This window comes from Haliotis rufescens, unplaced genomic scaffold (assembly GCF_023055435.1).
Source record: "Haliotis rufescens isolate VD_foot unplaced genomic scaffold, xgHalRufe1.0.p SCAF_12, whole genome shotgun sequence".
Classification (NCBI taxonomy): domain Eukaryota; kingdom Metazoa; phylum Mollusca; class Gastropoda; order Lepetellida; family Haliotidae; genus Haliotis; species Haliotis rufescens.
The window spans coordinates 22,372,238-22,396,491 of NW_025963802.1; the positions used below are offsets into that span (position 1 = coordinate 22,372,238).

General features: G+C 41.1%; 1 protein-coding gene across 1 annotated transcript in view; it reads left to right on the forward strand.

Annotated features, from left to right (window-relative positions):
* The window catches only part of LOC124143244, an 87,847-nt gene that overhangs the window by 20,567 nt on the left and 43,026 nt on the right, over window positions 1–24,254 (forward strand). Inside the window, exons 9-17 of the mRNA XM_048393443.1 lie at window positions 278–346; window positions 576–689; window positions 902–957; window positions 1,279–1,434; window positions 3,581–3,725; window positions 3,912–4,013; window positions 5,812–6,435; window positions 8,324–9,031; window positions 9,818–9,850. Of these exons, the coding sequence (XP_048249400.1) occupies window positions 278–346; window positions 576–689; window positions 902–957; window positions 1,279–1,434; window positions 3,581–3,725; window positions 3,912–4,013; window positions 5,812–6,435; window positions 8,324–9,031; window positions 9,818–9,850 (2,007 nt within the window). The remainder of the gene's footprint in view (window positions 1–277; window positions 347–575; window positions 690–901; window positions 958–1,278; window positions 1,435–3,580; window positions 3,726–3,911; window positions 4,014–5,811; window positions 6,436–8,323; window positions 9,032–9,817; window positions 9,851–24,254) is intronic.

Consider the following 24,254-nt stretch of genomic DNA (forward strand, 5'->3'; position numbering starts at 1 on the left):
TATGCGAATAGTAAAGATACTTGATACTTCTAATTATGAAAAGAAATTTTACTGCATTTGCAAAAGCTGGGCCATTAGTGTTAACATTCCGAAATCCTGGGGCACGCAAAACAAAGCATCCAAATACATGCGCTGGCAATAGACCGGAACTACGCCGAACGTAAAATAACCAGCCACATATTCAACGTTTTCTCTGGTCTATCATCATGCAATTTATTCAAAATGAAATATGAAACATAACTTTCTTATAAAGCTTAAAAGCGCATACGTGTTCCAGGACCCCTTCCAGCAGCTACAGCACCAGGCACAGCCACAGTCACGACTCCCTCAACACCCACACAAACTGGTATGTTGGTTAGTCGCTACAGACGGACGGTTCTGTATTGTTATGTATCTTCTACGTTTAAGTGGCAGTGAGTTAGCCATTGATTAAAGCCAACAAGCCAACCCCTGGTTTAACAGTTTCTCCGTGATAAACTACTACAATACAACTTGAATCGGGAACAACCTCACTCGCTCACTTACATGAACGCAACACCACCTGCTGGTTCCAAAATTGACATCTCTTCCTACAGTTTGTGAAACACCGCTTGGAATGTCGGACAAAACAATAGCTGATGCCCAGTTGACTGTGTCCACTAGCTCCCCACACCACAGCAAGGAACAACTTAGATATGGCTGTTGCACAGGTACCAATCTCTCTCTCTCTCTGTCTCTCTGTGCGTATATATATGTGTGTGTGTGCGCCCCCCCCCCCTCACAGATAAGTAGCCCACCTTATAACTGTCCACCAATTTGTTTTCGTAGTAAATATCCTTTGTAAAGCTGTGATAGTGATGCCTGACAAGATGTAAGAGTACTATAGTATCTGTGTCCATGCATGAACACTGTCTGTTGTCAGAGGAACACATCGGCGCCTGGTGCAGCGCGGACACAGATACTCATCCCTGGGTTCAGGTAACTGTTAACAACATCTTCACAGCATTAGTCACACACCTTAGTCACATTTTGGACAAAGAGTTACTGCATTGTCCAGTATCCGAGCAAATTGACAACGTCGATGATACATGAATATGTGGACATCCTGTAACAGAAGCTGTGAAACAAAGGACGAACACGGATAATGGCATTATGTAACATGTCCCTTCTACAAGCTTAATAGTAACATACCTATACCAACCACCTGCATCCAACAACTGCTCTCCATACACACGTTATTTACAGCTCTTGAGACGAACACATACAAGTCAGATCCTGGCTCTTTGATTCCCCCCTTAGGTGAAGCTAAAGACCCCGATGGCGATATCTAAGATAGTGTTCCAACATCCCGCCGAAAGGAACAGGACCGTAACCCCGTCACGTTATGTGAGAGATGTACAGATGCTCTACAATAACCTCTTCACAGATACATCACGTCTGGAGCTGTACAGTCAGGTCTGTTAAACTCTCCACTGTTCAGGGCGTGAATTTGTGTTCGATGTAGCAGTGTTTACCCATACTCAGGTGAGCTACAATCACCACTGTTCAGGGCATTTCCTGTGTGAGATGTAGCAGAAACTAGTTGTACACCTAGGTGAGCTACAATCACCACTGTTCAGGGCATTTCCTGTGTGAGATGTAGCAGAAACTAGCTGTACACGTAGGTGAGCTACAATCACCACTGTTCAGGGCATTTCATGAGTGAGATGTAGCAGAAACTAGCTGTACACGTAGGTGAGCTACAATCACCACTGTTCAGGGCATTTCCTGTGTGAGATGTAGCAGAAACTAGCTGTACACCTAGGTGAGCTACACTCGCCACTGTTCAGGGCATTTCATGAGTGAGATGTAGCAGAAACTAGCTGTACACGTAGGTGAGCTACAATCACCACTGTTCAGGGCATTTCCTGTGTGAGATGTAGCAGAAACTAGCTGTACACGTAGGTGAGATACAATCACCACTGTTCAGGTCTTTTCCTGTGTGAGATGTAGCAGAAACTAGCTGTACACGTAGGTGAGCTACAATCACCACTGTTCAGGGCATTTCCTGTGTGAGATGTAGCAGAAACTAGCTGTACACGTAGGTGAGTAACAATCACCACTGTTCAGGGCATTTCATGAGTGAGATGTAGCAGAAACTAGCTGTACACGTAGGTGAGCTACAATCACCACTGTTCAGGGCATTTCCTGTGTGAGATGTAGCAGAAACTAGCTGTACACCTAGGTGAGCTACACTCGCCACTGTTCAGGGCATTTCATGAGTGAGATGTAGCAGAAACTAGCTGTACACGTAGGTGAGCTACAATCACCACTGTTCAGGGCATTTCCTGTGTGAGATGTAGCAGAAACTAGCTGTACACGTAGGTGAGTAACAATCACCACTGTTCAGGGCATTTCATGAGTGAGATGTAGCAGAAACTAGCTGTACACGTAGGTGAGCTACAATCACCACTGTTCAGGGCATTTCATGAGTGAGATGTAGCAGAAACTAGCTGTACACGTAGGTGAGATACAATCACCACTGTTCAGGGCATTTCATGAGTGAGATGTAGCAGAAACTAGCTGTACACGTAGGTGAGCTACAATCACCACTGTTCAGGGCATTTCCTGTGTGAGATGTAGCAGAAACTAGCTGTACACGTAGGTGAGTAACAATCACCACTGTTCAGGGCATTTCATGAGTGAGATGTAGCAGAAACTAGCTGTACACGTAGGTGAGCTACAATCACCACTGTTCAGGGCATTTCATGAGTGAGATGTAGCAGAAACTAGCTGTACACGTAGGTGAGCTACAATCACCACTGTTCAGGGCATTTCCTGTGTGAGATGTAGCAGAAACTAGCTGTACACGTAGGTGAGCTACAATCACCACTGTTCATGGCATTTCATGAGTGAGATGTAGCAGAAACTAGCTGTACACGTAGGTGAGCTACAATCACCACTGTTCAGGGCATTTCCTGTGTGAGATGTAGCAGAAACTAGCTGTACACCTAGGTGAGCTACAATCACCACTGTTCAGGGCATTTCATGAGTGAGATGTAGCAGAAACTAGCTGTACACGTAGGTGAGCTACAATCACCACTGTTCAGGGCATTTCATGAGTGAGATGTAGCAGAAACTAGCTGTACACGTAGGTGAGTAACAATCACCACTGTTCATGGCATTTCATGCAAGCAAGCATATTTGACACATATGATGTAATTCATGACACATGAGACGTTAAATTGTCTGAATATATTTTTGTTCGGACATTAAATAGTACAAAACTGATATTTTTTATTAGGTTAGTGTATATTATTCGATAATAACCGTTTTCGTGATTGTGTGTTAAATGGAAAAATAATTGTGAAAAGCCGGGTGCTAAAATGATGGTAGGCGGACGCTTTAGGAAGAAACAGTCTGAAGCGACATAAAATGCCATATACAAACTCATTTCGAACAGGAAAGGGTTGCCAAACAAAGCAGGAAAGAGTTGTCTCCCTTGTACTGTTTTGTTGCTGATGTTACCGGCTCTTCGCGTGACAAGGACATCTCTATTTAAAAACATAAAGAACAATGTCATGCGCAACAATTCTGAGATTATGTACGTGTTTGCTTTCAGCACATTCCTGTAACACATAATGCCACCGTCGCATATTCCGTGAAGTTGCATCCCGCTGTGGTGACTGACACTGTCCACCTCATCATCACCCACTTCGTGGGCAGACCCTGTATGCGTCTGGAGCTAATCGGCTGCAACCCAGAAGGTGTCTGGACAATTCCTATCATAGAAGTGACTTAAGTACATCATTACTCTATGCTGCCGTATGTCTTCATTAATATCCCCCCTTTGTATGCTAGACCACACTCGTTATGTTAATATTTAATGAACGTCTAGATAATTTTCATGTGAATTAAGACACTGGTTGATGAATGTCTTTCATGTTTTTCAGTTTTGTGTCAACCAGATTTTTGCCAAAACGGAGGCTCCTGCATCGGCGAAGACGTATGCAAATGTAAAGACAATTACTACGGAATTCGATGTCAGTTAACAAGTAAGTATGCTACTGATGTCTTGAGTCAGTACGTTGTGATACACCTCGTGTCTGGACACAAGTGTAGACGTGTACATCCTCAATATCAACAACAGTGTTGAGGTCTTAAATGTTATCATTTACGGTTCCTCATCTTTGTGATTCAGTGATTCAAAACTGCATGAACGAGAAAATGATAACAGTCAATCCGTTAAAAACTTTCAATAATTGTGATTGTGAAAAACTTCAGATATGACATGAAGTGTAAATATCATGACACGCACACAAGTTTCAACAAGTTTAAACTTTGATGATGATCGTTATTTTCGACATCCTAACATAGTTAAAAGTGTAACCAAATTCTATTCTTTGCTATATCTGCTACAATTGTAAGTAGTTCTTGTGATACCTTTGACTGAGCAACAACGTACACAGAAGTGAATTATATGGCTGCCTGGTGATGTGTGAACTCGCGTTACATGCCGCTGCCATTACGGCAAGTCAGTTGGCAGTAGCGCCCTTCATACAGTTTGGGTCTATTTGTAATAACTTCTGAAAAATCTATGATTACTTGCCAATTTCATCTACTCAAAATTCCTGATATGATGTGTAAGTTGTTCAGTCATATATTTATTTAAACACAAAATGCATGATATTGTTGGACGTTTTACTGCAATGATGTGAGGTGAGGTGAGGTGAAATAGGGGTTTAACGTCGCTTCCAAGATTATTGCACTTATATAGCGACGTGCATGTACGTGTGTGTGTTTGTGTGGCTGCTTGCACTAGTCAGGAATGATGCCGATTTATAGCGCTAGCTCACTGAGATACCATGCCGCAGTTTAACATGAATACCCCACTCAGACACAGTATACTGACTCCGAGCCGACCAGTCCTTGTTTTAGCCCCTTAATGCCGAGCGCCAGACAGGGTAACAACAAGTACCATCTTTTAACGTCTTTTGGTATGACGCGGTCGGGGATCGAACCCCGGACCTTCCGCTCTTCGGGCGGACGCTCTACCACTAGACCACGGAGGTGGTCTGCAATAATGTGAGAGACACAGTGGTTCATCACACACAAGCCGAATGCGGCGTCACCTGGTTGCGGTCTGCATAGGCAAATGCGCTCATTTACAGTGGAGAGACCATCTTTATCCAAATCAGTATGTAAGGGTGTCAGTCCGAGAAATGATGTCAAACAGGGAATTTGAAACGAATGTTGTTCTTATTGTTGCACATTTGCCTGTGTTGATTAAACATTTTGTGAAAATTATTTTATTGTAAAGCTGGTGCCTCGCATTGTTTGTTTTTTTCACATATGAATCTATATATAGAACATACTGCATGTATGTGATATGCGCCAGTCTGCAATAACTAAATGGGTCCTAGTTTCAACTATTGATTGTCGTATTCCTGAATACGCCCAGTGCAAAGTCAAACTGTGAAGTTATACCTTCAAATTCATTTTATCAAATATCTTCTGTACGTTTATTTAATTATTTGTATTTTGCATATTTCGAATACCCCACTTTAGGACGAATGTAACACGTGTTTCACGGATGTTATTACCAGCGTTTTCCATTTAGGTTTTCCGAGTCAATGTGTTGACAAAAAAGATCTCACAGTTCTTGCGACTAAAGACGTTAATTCGTCGAGTAATGAAAACAAAGATAGATGAACAAATTGTTGGTAATTACAGAGAATGTTTTCATTATCCAATGAAAGCAAGAACAATTCTCTTATCTCATTATTTAGAAACATGCATCACAAGCTTTAGCCATCAATAATTTATTGTCATTATATTTCTTTTATTTTGCAGAATCAGAAATTGCTAACTACAACTACAGGGTGATTGAACAGATTGGGAACATTATTACAACAACACATCTAAATATGACAATTCACAACATGGTAGAAGTTAAGACGTACCAGACAGAGACATACCTGGTGTTCAGCAGTCACGGCTATGTGGAGATTCCCCAGACAGATCCCTGTATCCAGCACCTCGACCAGTGTAACTCAGGGTTCACATACAGCTTTTACATCAATTTCCGCAATGTAAGCAATGAGATGCCCATCTTGGCTACTGGGGACGGTGACAGTGGTGTTTTCATGCGGTACACAAACAATAGTTTCATCTGCACAGTGGGGACATCAAAAGGCATGTGGACAATCGGCGTAGCGCATCACCTAATACTTGAGACCTGGTACCAGATAGATCTGTCTTGGAGCAAGTTCCACGGTTTACATCTTTATGTGGATGGGGCCGACATCGGGGGAACTGTTGCTGCAGTTGTCAAGCCGCACAATTTCGCCAAGCATCACCTATGGATTGGTAATGGGTACACGACTATGCTTAAAGTTGAAACATTTACATATTGGATGAAACAGATCCATATCTTCTTCAACGTCCGCCAAGATCTGACCAGAGCTGGACTTCTAGGTATTTATCGTTTACGTATTCATTTCAGTCACTGATATTGCTGACCCGAGTTAGACGATCCGAGTTACAAGAGGTCTTCAGCAACTTATGCTTCTCGAAAGAGGCGACTAACGGGGTCGGGTGGTCAGGCTCGCTGACTTGGTTGATGCATGTCATCATATCCCAACTGCGTTGGATCGATGTTCAGGATGTCAATTACTGGCTTGTCTGATCCAGATTCGATTATTTGCTAACCGCCTTCATATAGCTGGAATATTGTTAAACAACAAACAAACAAAACTGATATTGCTACAAACAAATCCCACGGCTAATGCAGTTAACATATGTGGTAGTCACCTACACATTAATTAATGACCATTATCTATTGTTTGGTTCACGTAGACGAGAGAGACATGTTGTAATTCCAATGCCTTGATGACTGAAAACCTCAGCAGTTCCTCTTTTATATATGTTCTTACATTCCGCTTAACAAATCATTCTAACTGTAACGACCACAGACTCATTCTGATACAAACCGATGGAATTGTAAAGAGTTAACCAGTTGAATAACCTAAACGTTCTATTGAAATATCCAGTGAAGAAGTTTTTATATATATCCTTAAAAAGTTAAGAATCATGTAATGAATATATTAATACCAAAACTAAGAACTAAGATTAGTGTTGACGACAATCATTCTATGCAGAAAGTTGACGTCTGCAAAACCTTACACCAAAAACATACACTATAGTTTGTACGCTCGAGTGACACGTGTTGTGCCGCTCCTTACAAATCGTCATATTGCCAACAGAAGCCAAGAGTGTACACAAACTTGAATCTGGGGTTGTCGTCACCGGTCACGTGTCATGTTTTAAGATGAGACCCGATTCACTTTGCACTTCTATGACAAGCCGTTTTCACATTTATTACGGAATTATAGATATCTTGAATTGTTTTAAAGATATCTTGAATTGAATTGAAGATATCTTGAATCGAATTGAAGATATCTTTGATGCAGATAATTGTAGATATCTGCAATAAAATATAAGATATCACGAAATGAATTAATGATATGGTGAGGCGTATTACTGATATCTTGAAAAGAATTGCTGATATCTTAAATTCGATTATTGATATCAAAATATGATTTAAAGATATCTAGAAAGTACTATCGGGACAACATACTGACACCCTTTGATGTCCCGTTTGTGGGTCGACGTTTTGTCTTCAGGACGACAAGGCCCGTGCTCACCCCAGCAGCACAACATCCATAGAATATCATGGCTAGCAATGAGCCCAGACGTTTACCCCTTTGAGCACGTCTGGGACATGATAGGTGGACGTGTCCGTCAACGTCATAGACCGACAACCATGTTGGCTGAACTTGGCCAGGCGCTGCAAGAGGAGAGGGTCAGAATCCCACAAATCGCCATTTGCAAACTCATTCGCAGTGTGCCTCGTCGAGGGAATTAATGTTTGACAAATCGTAGCTGTATTACGCACTACTGTTTCAAAAAGTCTCCTTTGAAATTTCCCATCTTACCCCTTGTCATCTTTCAAGCTAGTTGTCGGTCATAATATCAACTGTCATACTTCACTACCGGTTGTAAAGTGTTCCCAATTCGTTCATTATTTTTATCATACAACTATTACTTGAAACATATATTTCTTATTAGTTTTGGAGAATTAGTTTAGTTTTAATTTCCAAGTATCCCCTACTTTGTTTGACGACTGTAGACATAAGTTAATGAACATTTAGTTAACGTGTGATATTAACATGTGAAACATGATCACATATCATTGACGTTCCATTTTCGTTTTAACCGTAGTTTACTGTAATTCACATTGAATTATTTATTTAGCCTGTTAGGATGAACAGTTCAAACGATTATCTGTTCATTATGTTCCTAGAGAACAAGGATCCATCTACAACACCAATCATATCACGTGCAACGACCGCCAAGCCAGAACCATCGTCTTGCAACTCCTCATCCACTGACATCACGTTCACGAGCATCAATGGCACAGACCTCCTAACGTCACTGACCACAATGAAGGTCCATGGAGATGCCAGTATTGAGCAGTCAAAGCTAGGAACATTGTTAGTTTTGGATGGGCCAGGACAATACATTGATATGCAGAACACGGGTGTGCCATGTCTAGATGATCTCACCACATGTTTTACAAATTTCAACTTCAGATTGACTTTCCAGTTCATTAAAATTGACCTTCAGCCTAATTACATCTTATCTAGCGGTGGGGAATTAGTGAACTCCAATGGAGTTGCGTTATTCTATTGGAATGGAAAACTAAATTTTTGGGTTAAGAATGGAAAATCTGTGTCAAAATCTATTTTCTCAGTAAATATGACAAATGGTACCTGGTACACGTTGGACGCATCGTGGGACAAGACAAATGAAGAGACATCAGTGCACCTAAATGGCAGAGCACTGCAGAATTCCCCCTTGCCGAAAACTGATGCCCCTCAAACAACCATGACACACTCTCTTCTCATTGGCAAATCATGGGGAAAGAATCACACATCACACATAAAGCTGCTGCTTTTCAGAATGCGGACAGATAGTCTGAAAGAAATGGCAGAACACAACTGTAGCGAAGGTAAATTCAATCACACCTATGTCTTGTATTTCCACGGTTCAGAGGTTCACTCGGCACGGACCCGATTTCCCTTCCCCACGAGGGTAGAATGTGTGAAGCCCATTTCTGGCGTCACTCGCCGTCATATAGCTGTAATATGGCTAAGGGCGACGTTGAACAATACTCTCGCTGATCATACCATATCATAACGGCGATTTTGTAGTTTATTTAGTTGTTAATTCTGTTCGAAATTGAAAACGATACGAATCGGAAAAATATACAGGCATGGAATTTAGTTCGGAACACCTAAATTTAATAACATGCATAGTTCATGGCACAATATCAACACAAAGTGCACACTTTGGTTACAGCAGAAATGATTAGTTATGTGGCATCGGTTGGGCCTAACGTGTTCGAGAGGTTGAAAGGGTTTTCAGGCATCAGCGAAGACCGTTTTTACCAACATATGTTTGCCTCATGTGCTCCCCGTGTTTTCCCCATAATACATGTACTTCAACCACTTAAATCTACACAATCGCGGGGGCAGATATACTGTAAGCATAATGCAAAGTGATATCACTACAATCTGAATGCAGGATTTTAAAATGACATGGTAGAATAGGATACAATTAAATTGTGCTCTTTACTTTCTACTCCATGATATGCTTCCTTCCTAATGTCATTGGGAAATAATATCAATTCGAGTGTACAATAATATTTAGAATCATGGATCCCTACAAAACCACGTATACATTAATAACATAAATGATATTGCGTTTCATTTACATTTCATATGTTACACTTCAGAACACTCAATACCCGATGTTGCACCAACGCCAGGTATGTATAAGTTACGTAAACCTAACACCTGTCTGTTTCTGTCTTTTAATGACATGTACTTCAAGCTATACATCATGTTTTTACCTTATAATCAAATAAGGACCAGTTATTTCCATATTCACTCAGGACTATATAACATTGGTGAAGTTCTTCCGAGTTAGATGCCTGTTTCACCAAATGATTGGGCTCAGCAAAGTCCGAGCAAAGGCGATGTTCATAAACATGGTATCTAACGAGAATGAGTGTCTTATTTTGTTTAAATACGTATTGAAATATAAAAATAAACAATATTGTTTCGTTAAACATATCAAAACTAAAACTGGTTGCAAATCTGAATGCGCATGAATATTGATACATCTAAAAAACATGCCTGGCTTTCACAGTAAAATTGAGGCAAGGGTGTTAACTGACAATAAAAGTCCAGTTTCCTCCCGTGCCGAACTAGGCTGGAATTTCGAGAGCAGATTCGAATCCCCAGAAATGACGTCACGATAGAACAATGTTTTATGTAAAATATGCCGAGCTTCTTTCTTCATTGTACTTTGGACTGCCTCCGTGGTCTAGTGGTAGAGCGTCCGCCCGGAGAGTGGAGGGTCCGGGGTTCGATCCCCGGCCGCGTCAACCAAAAGACGTTAAAAGATGGTACTTGTTGTTACCCTGTCTGTCGCTCGGCAGTAAGGGGCTAAAACAAGGACTGGTCGGCTCGGAGTCAGTATACTGTGTCTGAGTGGGGTATTCATGTTAAACTGCGGCATGGTATCTCAGTGAGCTAGCACATAAATCGGCATCAGTCCGGACAAGTACTAGCAGCCACACAAACACACACACGTACATGCACGTCGCTATATAAGTGCAATAATCTTGGAAGCGACGTTAAACCCCATTTCACCTCACCTCATTGTACTTTGCAATTTATCGCGTAGCGATCTTGTAGACTCAGTTTAACACCCTTGCTTCGGGGAGATAGAGAACAAGAGACAATGAAATTGCATCACAATGCTTTGCGCACCATTGTGACGTCATCGGCTACCACGTCACAATCAAATGACCCATGACATCACTAATCTCTTTGCCACTGAAGCTGGTTAACTGTCCAAACTGAAGAGTTGCAAGAGTGATTTTCGATGATAAATAGAATCCCATCCTCGTGTCTTTAACTTTTAAATATTATCGACTGATGTTAAGATATTGTATTTAAGAAATAAACGACGTGTTGGTGTGGTTTATTGTACAATAAAACACTCTTTTCTTTTAAATTCTATCGACTCATGTCAAGATATTTTATTTAAGAAATAAACGACGAGTGGGTGTGGTTTATTATACAATAAAACACTTCAGGGAGAATAAACCATGTCATATCTCGCTCACTTTTGGATGCGATCGTTTGGCCAAGGTTTTGTGTGAATGGGATCCAGAATGTTCAATTCCAGTGCTCTGATGATACAGTCTTATTCATTTATACACATGTGTTTGCACAATGACGAACTGTCGATAGTATTGAAACAAAGCAATGACTTAACCAACTGGGTCAGACGCCCACAGGCACTACGGTGTTCGTCAATGGCCAATATTTATTTGCAGAAATTATGAATGTGATTTAAAAGAACACCACCCTGAAACAATCAGGTATACAATATACACATATCATGAACACAGATATATGCATACTAGTATGATGAGATACAGTACATAGTATTGTTGTAAATGCACTGGGTAGAATATATTTATGTACATGTAAATTAGAAAAGTATTCTGTCTTGATATATGATCAAATGCATACACTAGATAACGAAATGTAAACGACATGTAAACCAACCAGGTGTGTGGTCCTGGGTTGAAATCACACCTGGGGACGACGCCGCGCAAGTTTCTGCACAGTTGTGCAAAACTCCTCTTGGTATTTGATCTAAGGTTCCCCAAAACGATCCTTGTGAAAAATACGTGAATACATATATCTTTATCCTTGGAGAGGTATATGTGGAGTGACCACAGTCCTGAGGTGTCCAGCATACAGCATGACTGAGTACCCAAGCTGGCCATATAGACAAAAGGGTTGAGTAGGGATAGGGCTGTAGCCATTGTATTAGTTCACAGGGTGTGACCATGCAGTAACCATGCTTAGTAAGAGTGCTGTGCCTGATAGTTTAGTGTTGAAAGAAGGTTGAGCAATAAAACAAAATGACTACAACTGCATATAATTATGTACATGAATTATACTTAAAAGGTAAAATACAAGAAACAATCAAAATATGTAACTGCCACATACATTAAGACCATAAGGAATTTTACCGCTAAGAAACGCTACATTCTTGGACAATTCTTCTGACTACAGAAGCTACGAGCCCTCCCATTCATCACCAATTCATATTTACCAGCATGATTGGGGATATTCTTGTTACGACGGACTCTAACCTCACACTTCACGGAAATGCCACTTTGGTGGAGGGGCAACGAGATAAGGAAAAGGTCATCAGCATTACAGGACCCAAGCAGTGGATTGAAATGAATACGGAAACGATTGGTTGTCTCTCAGATATGAATACCTGCCACAATGGGATCACAGCACAAGTTGAAGTAATGTTTCTAGAAATGAAGAACACTGCCACGATATATTTGCTTGAAGCCGGCAATAGTCTTGTTACGTTGCCACTTGTCCTTTATTACCAAGGAATACAGCTTCATGCCACAATACACGTAGGAAAGAGCATGTGGTCGGTTTCGACCAGTTACAATATCACCACCAACCAATCACATGTGTACCAAATTGTTTGGAGTATGCAGAAAGGAATCCAGCTTGTCGTTGATGGAGTGGTCTTGACTGAATCTGTCAATTCAACACAGACAAATACCAGTGCTAACACTCTACAAACACTGGTGATAGGAAAGGTTGAGAATGTAACGTCTACCCACCTTCAAATTTCTCAAATTCAAGTATGGAACGAAAGGAGGGAAACTGACAACACACGGACGACTACTATGCGTAAGTATTTACATGTTTTAATACTTCTGATGTTGAAACTGGTAATTATCAATTCGCTGAGATTTACACATTTTCCATCCCGTGTGCAAGCCTGCGCTGGCAACAAACACGTTCTGTTTAGCGTTTAATCATGTAACAAACTGTGGTGGAAATGGATTGAAATCTACATTTGCTTTTGCTTTTGAACAGTGATACCAACCGGAAATATGCCGACACCAACCCCCGAAGCCACGTCAGTAAAGACTACAGAAGCTACGAGCCCTCCCATTCATCACCAATTCATATTTACCAGCATGATTGGGGATATTCTTGTTACGACGGATTCTAACCTCACACTTCACGGAAATGCCACTTTGGTGGAGGGGCAACGGGATAAGGAAAAGGTCATCAGCATTACAGGACCCAAGCAGTGGATTGAAATGAATACGGAAACGATTTGTTGTCTCTCAGACATGAATACCTGCCACAATGGGATCACAGCACAAGTTGAAGTAATGTTTCTAGAAATGAAGAACACTGCCACGATATATTTGCTTGATGCCGGCAATAGTCTTGTTACGTCGCCACTTGTCCTTTATTACCAAGGAATACAGCTTCATGCCACAATACACGTAGGAAAGAGCATGTGGTCGGTTTCGACCAATTACAATATCACCACCAACCAATCACATGTGTACCAAATTGTTTGGAGTATGCAGAAAGGAATCCAGCTTGTCGTTGATGGAGTGGTCTTGACTGAATCTGTCAATTCAACACAGACAAATACCAGTGCTAACACTCTACAAACACTGGTGATAGGAAAGGTTGAGAATGTAACGTCTACCCACCTTCAAATTTCTCAAATTCAAGTATGGAACGAAAGGAGGGAAACTGACAACACACGGACGACTACTATGCGTAAGTATTTACATGTTTTAATACTTCTGATGTTGAAACTGGTAATTATCAATTCGCTGAGATTTACACATTTTCCATCCCGTGTGCAAGCCTGCGCTGGCAACAAACACGTTCTGTTTAGCGTTTAATCATGTAACAAACTGTGGTGGAAATGGATTGAAATCTACATTTGCTTTTGCTTTTGAACAGTGATACCAACCGGAAATATGCCGACACCAACCCCCGAAGCCACGTCAGTAAAGACTACAGAAGCTACGAGCCCTCCCATTCATCACCAATTCATATTTACCAGCATGATTGGGGATATTCTTGTTACGACGGATTCTAACCTCACACTTCACGGAAATGCCACTTTGGTGGAGGGGCAACGGGATAAGGAAAAGGTCATCAGCATTACAGGACCCAAGCAGTGGATTGAAATGAATACGGAAACGATTGGTTGTCTCTCAGACATGAATACCTGCCACAATGGGATCACAGCACAAGTTGAAGTAATGTTTCTAGAAATGAAGAACACTGCCACGATATATTTGCTTGATGCCGGCAATAGTCTTGTTACGTCGCCACTTGTCCTTTATTACCAAGGAATACAGCTTCATGCCACAATACACGTGGGAAAGAGCATGTGGTCGGTTTCGACCAATTACAATATCACCACCAACCAATCACATGTGTACCAAATTGTTTGGAGTATGCAGAAAGGAATCCAGCTTGTCGTTGATGGAGTGGTCTTGACTGAATCTGTCAATTCAACACAGACAAATACCAGTGCTAACACTCTACAAACACTGGTGATAGGAAAGGTTGAGAATGTAACGTCTACCCACCTTCAAATTTCTCAAATTCAAGTATGGAACGAAAGGAGGGAAACTGACAACACACGGACGACTACTATGCGTAAGTATTTACATGTTTTAATACTTCTGATGTTGAAACTGGTAATTATCAATTCGCTGAGATTTACACATTTTCCATCCCGTGTGCAAGCCTGCGCTGGCAACAAACACGTTCTGTTTGGCGTTTAATCATGTAACAAACTGTGGTGGAAATGGATTGAAATCTACATTTGCTTTTGCTTTTGAACAGTGATACCAACCGGAAATATGCCGACACCAACCCCCAAAGCCACGTCAGTAAAGACTACAGAAGCTACGAGCCCTCCCATTCATCACCAATTCATATTTACCAGCATGATTGGGGATATTCTTGTTACGACGGATTCTAACCTCACACTTCACGGAAATGCCACTTTGGTGGAGGGGCAACGGGATAAGGAAAAGGTCATCAGCATTACAGGACCCAAGCAGTGGATTGAAATGAATACGGAAACGATTGGTTGTCTCTCAGACATGAATACCTGCCACAATGGGATCACATCACAAGTTGAAGTAATGTTTCTAGAAATGAAGAACACTGCCACGATATATTTGCTTGATGCCGGCAATAGTCTTGTTACGTCGCCACTTGTCCTTTATTACCAAGGAATACAGCTTCATGCCACAATACACGTAGGAAAGAGCATGTGGTCGGTTTCGACCAATTATAATATCACCACCAACCGATCACATGTGTACCAAATTGTTTGGAGTATGCAGAAAGGAATCCAGCTTGTCGTTGATGGAGTGGTCTTGACTGAATCTGTCAATTCAACACAGACAAATACCAGTGCTAACACTCTACAAACACTGGTGATAGGAAAGGTTGAGAATGTAACGTCTACCCACCTTCAAATTTCTCAAATTCAAGTATGGAACGAAAGGAAGGAAACTGACAACACACGGACGACTTCTGTGCGTAAGTATTTACATTTTTTAATACTTCTGATGTTGAAACTGGTAATTATCAATTCGCTGAGATTTACACATTTTTTCATCCCGTATACAAGCCTGCGCTGGCAACAAACACGTTCTGTTTAGCGTTTAATCATGTAACAAACTGTGGTGGAAATGGATTGAAATCTACATTTGCTTTTGCTTTTGAACAGTGATACCAACCGGAAATATGCCGACACCAACCCCCGAAGCCACGTCAGTAAAGACTACAGAAGCTACGAGCCCTCCCATTCATCACCAATTCATATTTACCAGCATGATTGGGGATATTCTTGTTACGACGGATTCTAACCTCACACTTCACGGAAATGCCACTTTGGTGGAGGGGCAACGAGATAAGGAAAAGGTCATCAGCATTACAAGACCCAAACAGTGGATTGAAATGAATACGGAAACGATTGGTTGTCTCTCAGACATGAATACCTGCCACAATGGGATCACAGCACAAGTTGAAGTAATGTTTCTAGAAATGAAGAACACTGCCACGATATATTTGCTTGATGCCGGCAATAGTCTTGTTACGTCGCCACTTGTCCTTTATTACCAAGGAATACAGCTTCATGCCACAATACACGTGGGAAAGAGCATGTGGTCGGTTTCGACCAATTACAATATCACCACCAACCAATCACATGTGTACCAAATTGTTTGGAGTATGCAGAAAGGAATCCAGCTTGTCGTCGATGGAGTGGTCTTGACTGAATCTGTCAATTCAACACAGACAAATACCAGTGCTAACACTCTACAAACACTGGTGATAGGAAAGGTTGAGAATGTAACGTCTACCCACCTTCAAATTTCTCAAATTCAAGTATGGAACGAAAGGAAGGAAACTGACAACACACGGACGACTTCTGTGCGTAAGTATTTACATTTTGTAATACTTCTGATGTTGAAACTGGTAATTATCAATTCGCTGAGATTTACACATTTTTTCATCCCGTATACAAGCCTGCGCTGGCAACAAACACGTTCTGTTTAGCGTTTAATCATGTAACAAACTGTGGTGGAAATGGATTGAAATCTACATTTGCTTTTGCTTTTGAACAGTGATACCAACCGGAAATATGCCGACACCAACCCCCGAAGCCACGTCAGTAAAGACTACAGAAGCTACGAGCCCTCCCATTCATCACCAATTCATATTTACCAGCATGATTGGGGATATTCTTGTTACGACGGATTCTAACCTCACACTTCACGGAAATGCCACTTTGGTGGAGGGGCAACGAGATAAGGAAAAGGTCATCAGCATTACAAGACCCAAACAGTGGATTGAAATGAATACGGAAACGATTGGTTGTCTCTCAGACATGAATACCTGCCACAATGGGATCACAGCACAAGTTGAAGTAATGTTTCTAGAAATGAAGAACACTGCCACGATATATTTGCTTGATGCCGGCAATAGTCTTGTTACGTCGCCACTTGTCCTTTATTACCAAGGAATACAGCTTCATGCCACAATACACGTGGGAAAGAGCATGTGGTCGGTTTCGACCAATTACAATATCACCACCAACCAATCACATGTGTACCAAATTGTTTGGAGTATGCAGAAAGGAATCCAGCTTGTCGTCGATGGAGTGGTCTTGACTGAATCTGTCAATTCAACACAGACAAATACCAGTGCTAACACTCTACAAACACTGGTGATAGGAAAGGTTGAGAATGTAACGTCTACCCACCTTCAAATTTCTCAAATTCAAGTATGGAACGAAAGGAAGGAAACTGACAACACACGGACGACTTCTGTGCGTAAGTATTTACATTTTGTAATACTTCTGATGTTGAAACTGGTAATTATCAATTCGCTGAGATTTACACATTTTTTCATCCCGTATACAAGCCTGCGCTGGCAACAAACACGTTCTGTTTAGCGTTTAATCATGTAACAAACTGTGGTGGAAATGGATTGAAATATATATTTGCTTTTGCTTTTGAACAGTGTTACCAACCGGAAATATGCCGACACCAACCCCCGAAGCCACGTCAGTAAAGACTACAGAAGCTACGAGCCCTCCCATTCATCACCAATTCATATTTACCAGCATGATTGGGGATATTCTTGTTACGACGGATTCTAACCTCACACTTCACGGAAATGCCACTTTGGTGGAGGGGCAACGAGATAAGGAAAAGGTCATCAGCATTACAAGACCCAAGCAGTGGATTGAAATGAATACGGAAACGATTGGTTGTCTCTCAGACATGAATACCTGCCACAATGGGATCACAGCACAAGTTGAAGTAATGTTTCTAGAAATGAAGAACACTGCCACGATATATTTGCTTGATGCCGGCAATAGTCTTGTTACGTCGCCACTTGTCCTTTATTACCAAGGAATACAGCTTCATGCCACAATACACGTGGGAAAGAGCATGTGGTCGGTTTCGACCAATTACAATATCACCACCAACCAATCACATGTGTACCAAATTGTTTGGAGTATGCAGAAAGGAATCCAGCTTGTCGTCGATGGAGTGGTCTTGACTGAATCTGTCAATTCAACACAGACAAATACCAGTGCTAACACTCTACAAACACTGGTGATAGGAAAGGTTGAGAATGTAACGTCTACCCACCTTCAAATTTCTCAAATTCAAGTATGGAACGAAAGGAAGGAAACTGACAACACACGGACGACTTCTGTGCGTAAGTATTTACATTTTGTAATACTTCTGATGTTGAAACTGGTAATTATCAATTCGCTGAGATTTACACATTTTTTCATCCCGTATACAAGCCTGCGCTGGCAACAAACGCGTTCTGTTTAGCGTTTAATCATGTAACAAACTGTGGTGGAAATGGATTGAAATATACATTTGCTTTTGCTTTTGAACAGTGATACCAACCGGAAATATGCCGACACCAACCCCCGAAGCCACGTCAGTAAAGACTACAGAAGCTACGAGCCCTCCCATTCATCACCAATTCATATTTACCAGCATGATTGGGGATATTCTTGTTACGACGGATTCTAACCTCACACTTCACGGAAATGCCACTTTGGTGGAGGGGCAACGAGATAAGGAAAAGGTCATCAGCATTACAAGACCCAAGCAGTGGATTGAAATGAATACGGAAACGATTGGTTGTCTCTCAGACATGAATACCTGCCACAATGGGATCACAGCACAAGTTGAAGTAATGTTTCTAGAAATGAAGAACACTGCCACGATATATTTGCTTGAAGCCGGCAATAGTCTTGTTACGTCGCCACTTGTCCTTTATTACCAAGGAATACAGCTTCATGCCACAATACACGTAGGAAAGAGCATGTGGTCGGTTGCGACCAGTTACAATATCACCACCAACCAATCACATGTGTACCAAATTGTTTGGAGTATGCAGAAAGGAATCCAGCTTGTCGTTGATGGAGTGGTCTTGACTGAATCTGTCAATTCAACACAGACAAATACCAGTGCTAACACTCTACAAACACTGGTGATAGGAAAGGTTGAGAATGTAACGTCTACCCACCTTCAAATTTCTCAAATTCAAGTATGGAACGAAAGGAGGGAAACTGACAACACACGGACGACTACTATGCGTAAGTATTTACATGTTTTAATACTTCTGATGTTGAAACTGGTAATTATCAATTCGCTGAGATTTACACATTTTCCATCCCGTGTGCAAGCCTGCGCTGGCAACAAACACGTTCTGTTTAGCGTTTAATCATGTAACAAACTGTGGTGGAAATGGATTGAAATCTACATTTGCTTTTGCTTTTGAACAGTGATACCAACCGGAAATATGCCGACACCAACCCCCGAAGCCACGTCAGTAAAGACTACAGAAGCTACGAGCCCTCCCATTCATCACCAATTCATATTTACCAGCATGATTGGGGATATTCTTGTTACGACGGATTCTAACCTCACACTTCACGGAAATGCCACTTTGGTGGAGGGGCAACGGGATAAGGAAAAGGTCATCAGCATTACAGGACCCAAGCAGTGGATTGAAATGAATACGGAAACGATTGGTTGTCTCTCAGACATGAATACCTGCCACAATGGGATCACATCACAAGTTGAAGTAATGTTTCTAGAAATGAAGAACACTGCCACGATATATTTGCTTGATGCCGGCAATAGTCTTGTTACGTCGCCACTTGTCCTTTATTACCAAGGAATACAGCTTCATGCCACAATACACGTAGGAAAGAGCATGTGGTCGGTTTCGACCAATTATAATATCACCACCAACCGATCACATGTGTACCAAATTGTTTGGAGTATGCAGAAAGGAATCCAGCTTGTCGTTGATGGAGTGGTCTTGACTGAATCTGTCAATTCAACACAGACAAATACCAGTGCTAACACTCTACAAACACTGGTGATAGGAAAGGTTGAGAATGTAACGTCTACCCACCTTCAAATTTCTCAAATTCAAGTATGGAACGAAAGGAAGGAAACTGACAACACACGGACGACTTCTGTGCGTAAGTATTTACATTTTGTAATACTTCTGATGTTGAAACTGGTAATTATCAATTCGCTGAGATTTACACATTTTTTCATCCCGTATACAAGCCTGCGCTGGCAACAAACACGTTCTGTTTAGCGTTTAATCATGTAACAAACTGTGGTGGAAATGGATTGAAATATATATTTGCTTTTGCTTTTGAACAGTGATACCAACCGGAAATATGCCGACACCAACCCCCGAAGCCACGTCAGTAAAGACTACAGAAGCTACGAGCCCTCCCATTCATCACCAATTCATATTTACCAGCATGATTGGGGATATTCTTGTTACGACGGATTCTAACCTCATACTTCACGGAAATGCCACTTTGGTGGAGGGGCAACGAGATAAGGAAAAGGTCATCAGCATAACAGGACCCAAGCAGTGGATTGAAATGAATACGGAAACGATTGGTTGTCTCTCAGACATGAATACCTGCCACAATGGGATCACAGCACAAGTTGAAGTAATGTTTCTAGAAATGAAGAACACTGCCACGATATATTTGCTTGATGCCGGCAATAGTCTTGTTACGTCGCCACTTGTCCTTTATTACCAAGGAATACAGCTTCATGCCACAATACACGTGGGAAAGAGCATGTGGTCGGTTTCGACCAATTACAATATCACCACCAACCAATCACATGTGTACCAAATTGTTTGGAGTATGCAGAAAGGAATCCAGCTTGTCGTCGATGGAGTGGTCTTGACTGAATCTGTCAATTCAACACAGACAAATACCAGTGCTAACACTCTACAAACACTGGTGATAGGAAAGGTTGAGAATGTAACGTCTACCCACCTTCAAATTTCTCAAATTCAAGTATGGAACGAAAGGAAGGAAACTGACAACACACGGACGACTTCTGTGCGTAAGTATTTACATTTTTTAATACTTCTGATGTTGAAACTGGTAATTATCAATTCGCTGAGATTTACACATTTTTTCATCCCGTATACAAGCCTGCGCTGGCAACAAACGCGTTCTGTTTAGCGTTTAATCATGTAACAAACTGTGGTGGAAATGGATTGAAATATATATTTGCTTTTGCTTTTGAACAGTGATACCAACCGGAAATATGCCGACACCAACCCCCGAAGCCACGTCAGTAAAGACTACAGAAGCTACGAGCCCTCCCATTCATCACCAATTCATATTTACCAGCATGATTGGGGATATTCTTGTTACGACGGATTCTAACCTCACACTTCACGGAAATGCCACTTTGGTGGAGGGGCAACGAGATAAGGAAAAGGTCATCAGCATTACAGGACCCAAGCAGTGGATTGAAATGAATACGGAAACGATTGGTTGTCTCTCAGACATGAATACCTGCCACAATGGGATCACAGCACAAGTTGAAGTAATGTTTCTAGAAATGAAGAACACTGCCACGATATATTTGCTTGATGCCGGCAATAGTCTTGTTACGTCGCCACTTGTCCTTTATTACCAAGGAATACAGCTTCATGCCACAATACACGTGGGAAAGAGCATGTGGTCGGTTTCGACCAATTACAATATCACCACCAACCAATCACATGTGTACCAAATTGTTTGGAGTATGCAGAAAGGAATCCAGCTTGTCGTCGATGGAGTGGTCTTGACTGAATCTGTCAATTCAACACAGACAAATACCAGTGCTAACACTCTACAAACACTGGTGATAGGAAAGGTTGAGAATGTAACGTCTACCCACCTTCAAATTTCTCAAATTCAAGTATGGAACGAAAGGAAGGAAACTGACAACACACGGACGACTTCTGTGCGTAAGTATTTACATTTTGTAATACTTCTGATGTTGAAACTGGTAATTATCAATTCGCTGAGATTTACACATTTTTTCATCCCGTATACAAGCCTGCGCTGGCAACAAACACGTTCTGTTTAGCGTTTAATCATGTAACAAACTGTGGTGGAAATGGATTGAAATATATATTTGCTTTTGCTTTTGAACAGTGATACCAACCGGAAATATGCCGACACCAACCCCCGAAGCCACGTCAGTAAAGACTACAGAAGCTACGAGCCCTCCCATTCATCACCAATTCATATTTACCAGCATGATTGGGGATATTCTTGTTACGACGGATTCTAACCTCACACTTCACGGAAATGCCACTTTGGTGGAGGGGCAACGAGATAAGGAAAAGGTCATCAGCTTTACAAGACCCAAGCAGTGGATTGAAATGAATACGGAAACGATTGGTTGTCTCTCAGACATGAATACCTGCCACAATGGGATCACAGCACAAGTTGAAGTAATGTTTCTAGAAATGAAGAACACTGCCACGATATATTTGCTTGATGCCGGCAATAGTCTTGTTACGTCGCCACTTGTCCTTTATTACCAAGGAATACAGCTTCATGCCACAATACACGTAGGAAAGAGCATGTGGTCGGTTTCGACCAATTACAATATCACCACCAACCAATCACATGTGTACCAAATTGTTTGGAGTATGCAGAAAGGAATCCAGCTTGTCGTTGATGGAGTGGTCTTGACTGAATCTGTCAATTCAACACAGACAAATGCCAGTGCTAACACTCTACAAACACTGGTGATAGGAAAGGTTGAGAATGTAACGTCTACCCACCTTCAAATTTCTCAAATTCAAGTATGGAACGAAAGGAAGGAAACTGACAACACACGGACGACTTCTGTGCGTAAGTATTTACATTTTGTAATACTTCTGATGTTGAAACTGGTAATTATCAATTTGCTGAAAGGTACTCTGTCACCAATTCTGTTTATATATTCGAACTCCTGGGACACAACCTGTAGTGGTGTATTTCTATGTCATATGACATATGATTGTTGTTCTGGTGAAATTGACAAATATGTCAAATGTAAATTATAACGAATAATGTTGTTAAAGTACTGTTTTTTCTGTTTGTTAAAGGATATCCTTTGGCAACAACATCAGAGTCGACGCCAAAGATTGAACCAAACATTAATTCAATGGAGTTAACATTTACAGGGATTTTCGGAAATGTTGTTACCACAGACAGTTTGAACATGACTGTGAATGGAATTCCATCACTTTTGAATCATGACAATGTGACGTTCCTTAATCTGAATGGACATAACCAATGGTTAGAGATACCTAAGGAAAGTGTTCCCTGTGCGTCTGGGCTAAGTGGCTGCATTTCAGGATTTACATTTCAAATTGACATTAAGGTCAAAATGATGCCTCCTCTCAAGAAAACAATATTTATCTCCAGTGGAAATGACAATCCATCATCAATTGCCATGTTCTATAAAGAGAAAATCATGTTTGCCACAGTGAAACAAGGGCAGGAGAAATGGATGATCTCAACCCTATACACCATTGACCTGGATAAGATTTATACATACCAGATATCGTGGAGTATGTCCGAAGGGGCTAAGCTCTATGTGAACAATGTCCTTCTTGCTGTACAGCAGGCTCCCGTCACAATCTCCCCAAACGCAACGATACCAATTCCTTTTTCCAATATTCGCATTGGAGGCAGTCAAGGCAGCTTTCTTGTCACCAATATCCGTACTTGGACAACAACCAGGACGATTCTTTCTGAAAAGGGCATTCTTCAAAGTAATGTTTATTTTCCTGACTTTACTTCTGTCTTTGAGTGTGGCATCTTTCAGCAACTGCTTGGTGAAAGGTACTTTGCAAGTGTGTGAACTATCTTTAGTTGTGTACAATAACACAAATGATTTGCTAACCGCGTATGCAATGGTACATAATCGGTGAGACTATGATGACGAATTTCTACTCAGTATTCATGATCATAAGAACTTAATGGCAAATATATTTTTTTCTCTAATCGTTATATATTTATAATTTCTTCACTTTCACATCATGATAAATGTGTTCTATATGTATTTACTAATTTGTGCTTTTGTGTAACAAGAAATATATTGGAACTTGACAATATACTATGTCTTGGTACAGAAGAATAATGAAGTGTAACCTGTGGATATTTCAATATGGGGTTGCTGTGTGTGTTGCTGAGCACGTGTCGTAACTAAAACGTACCCTAGTGTGAAGTGCTGCGTGGTGTATTTTACATAATCCCAAGATACAAAATGTATGTCTAGCTGATGTACGTCTATCTGCTTCTATCCATGTTTTCTATACGTAAAGCGACAACATACAATTTGTATCTAGTTATTTATTTCTTACAATGTCAATAATCTGCCATGAAAAATATATAATTCTATTTCTTGACCGACA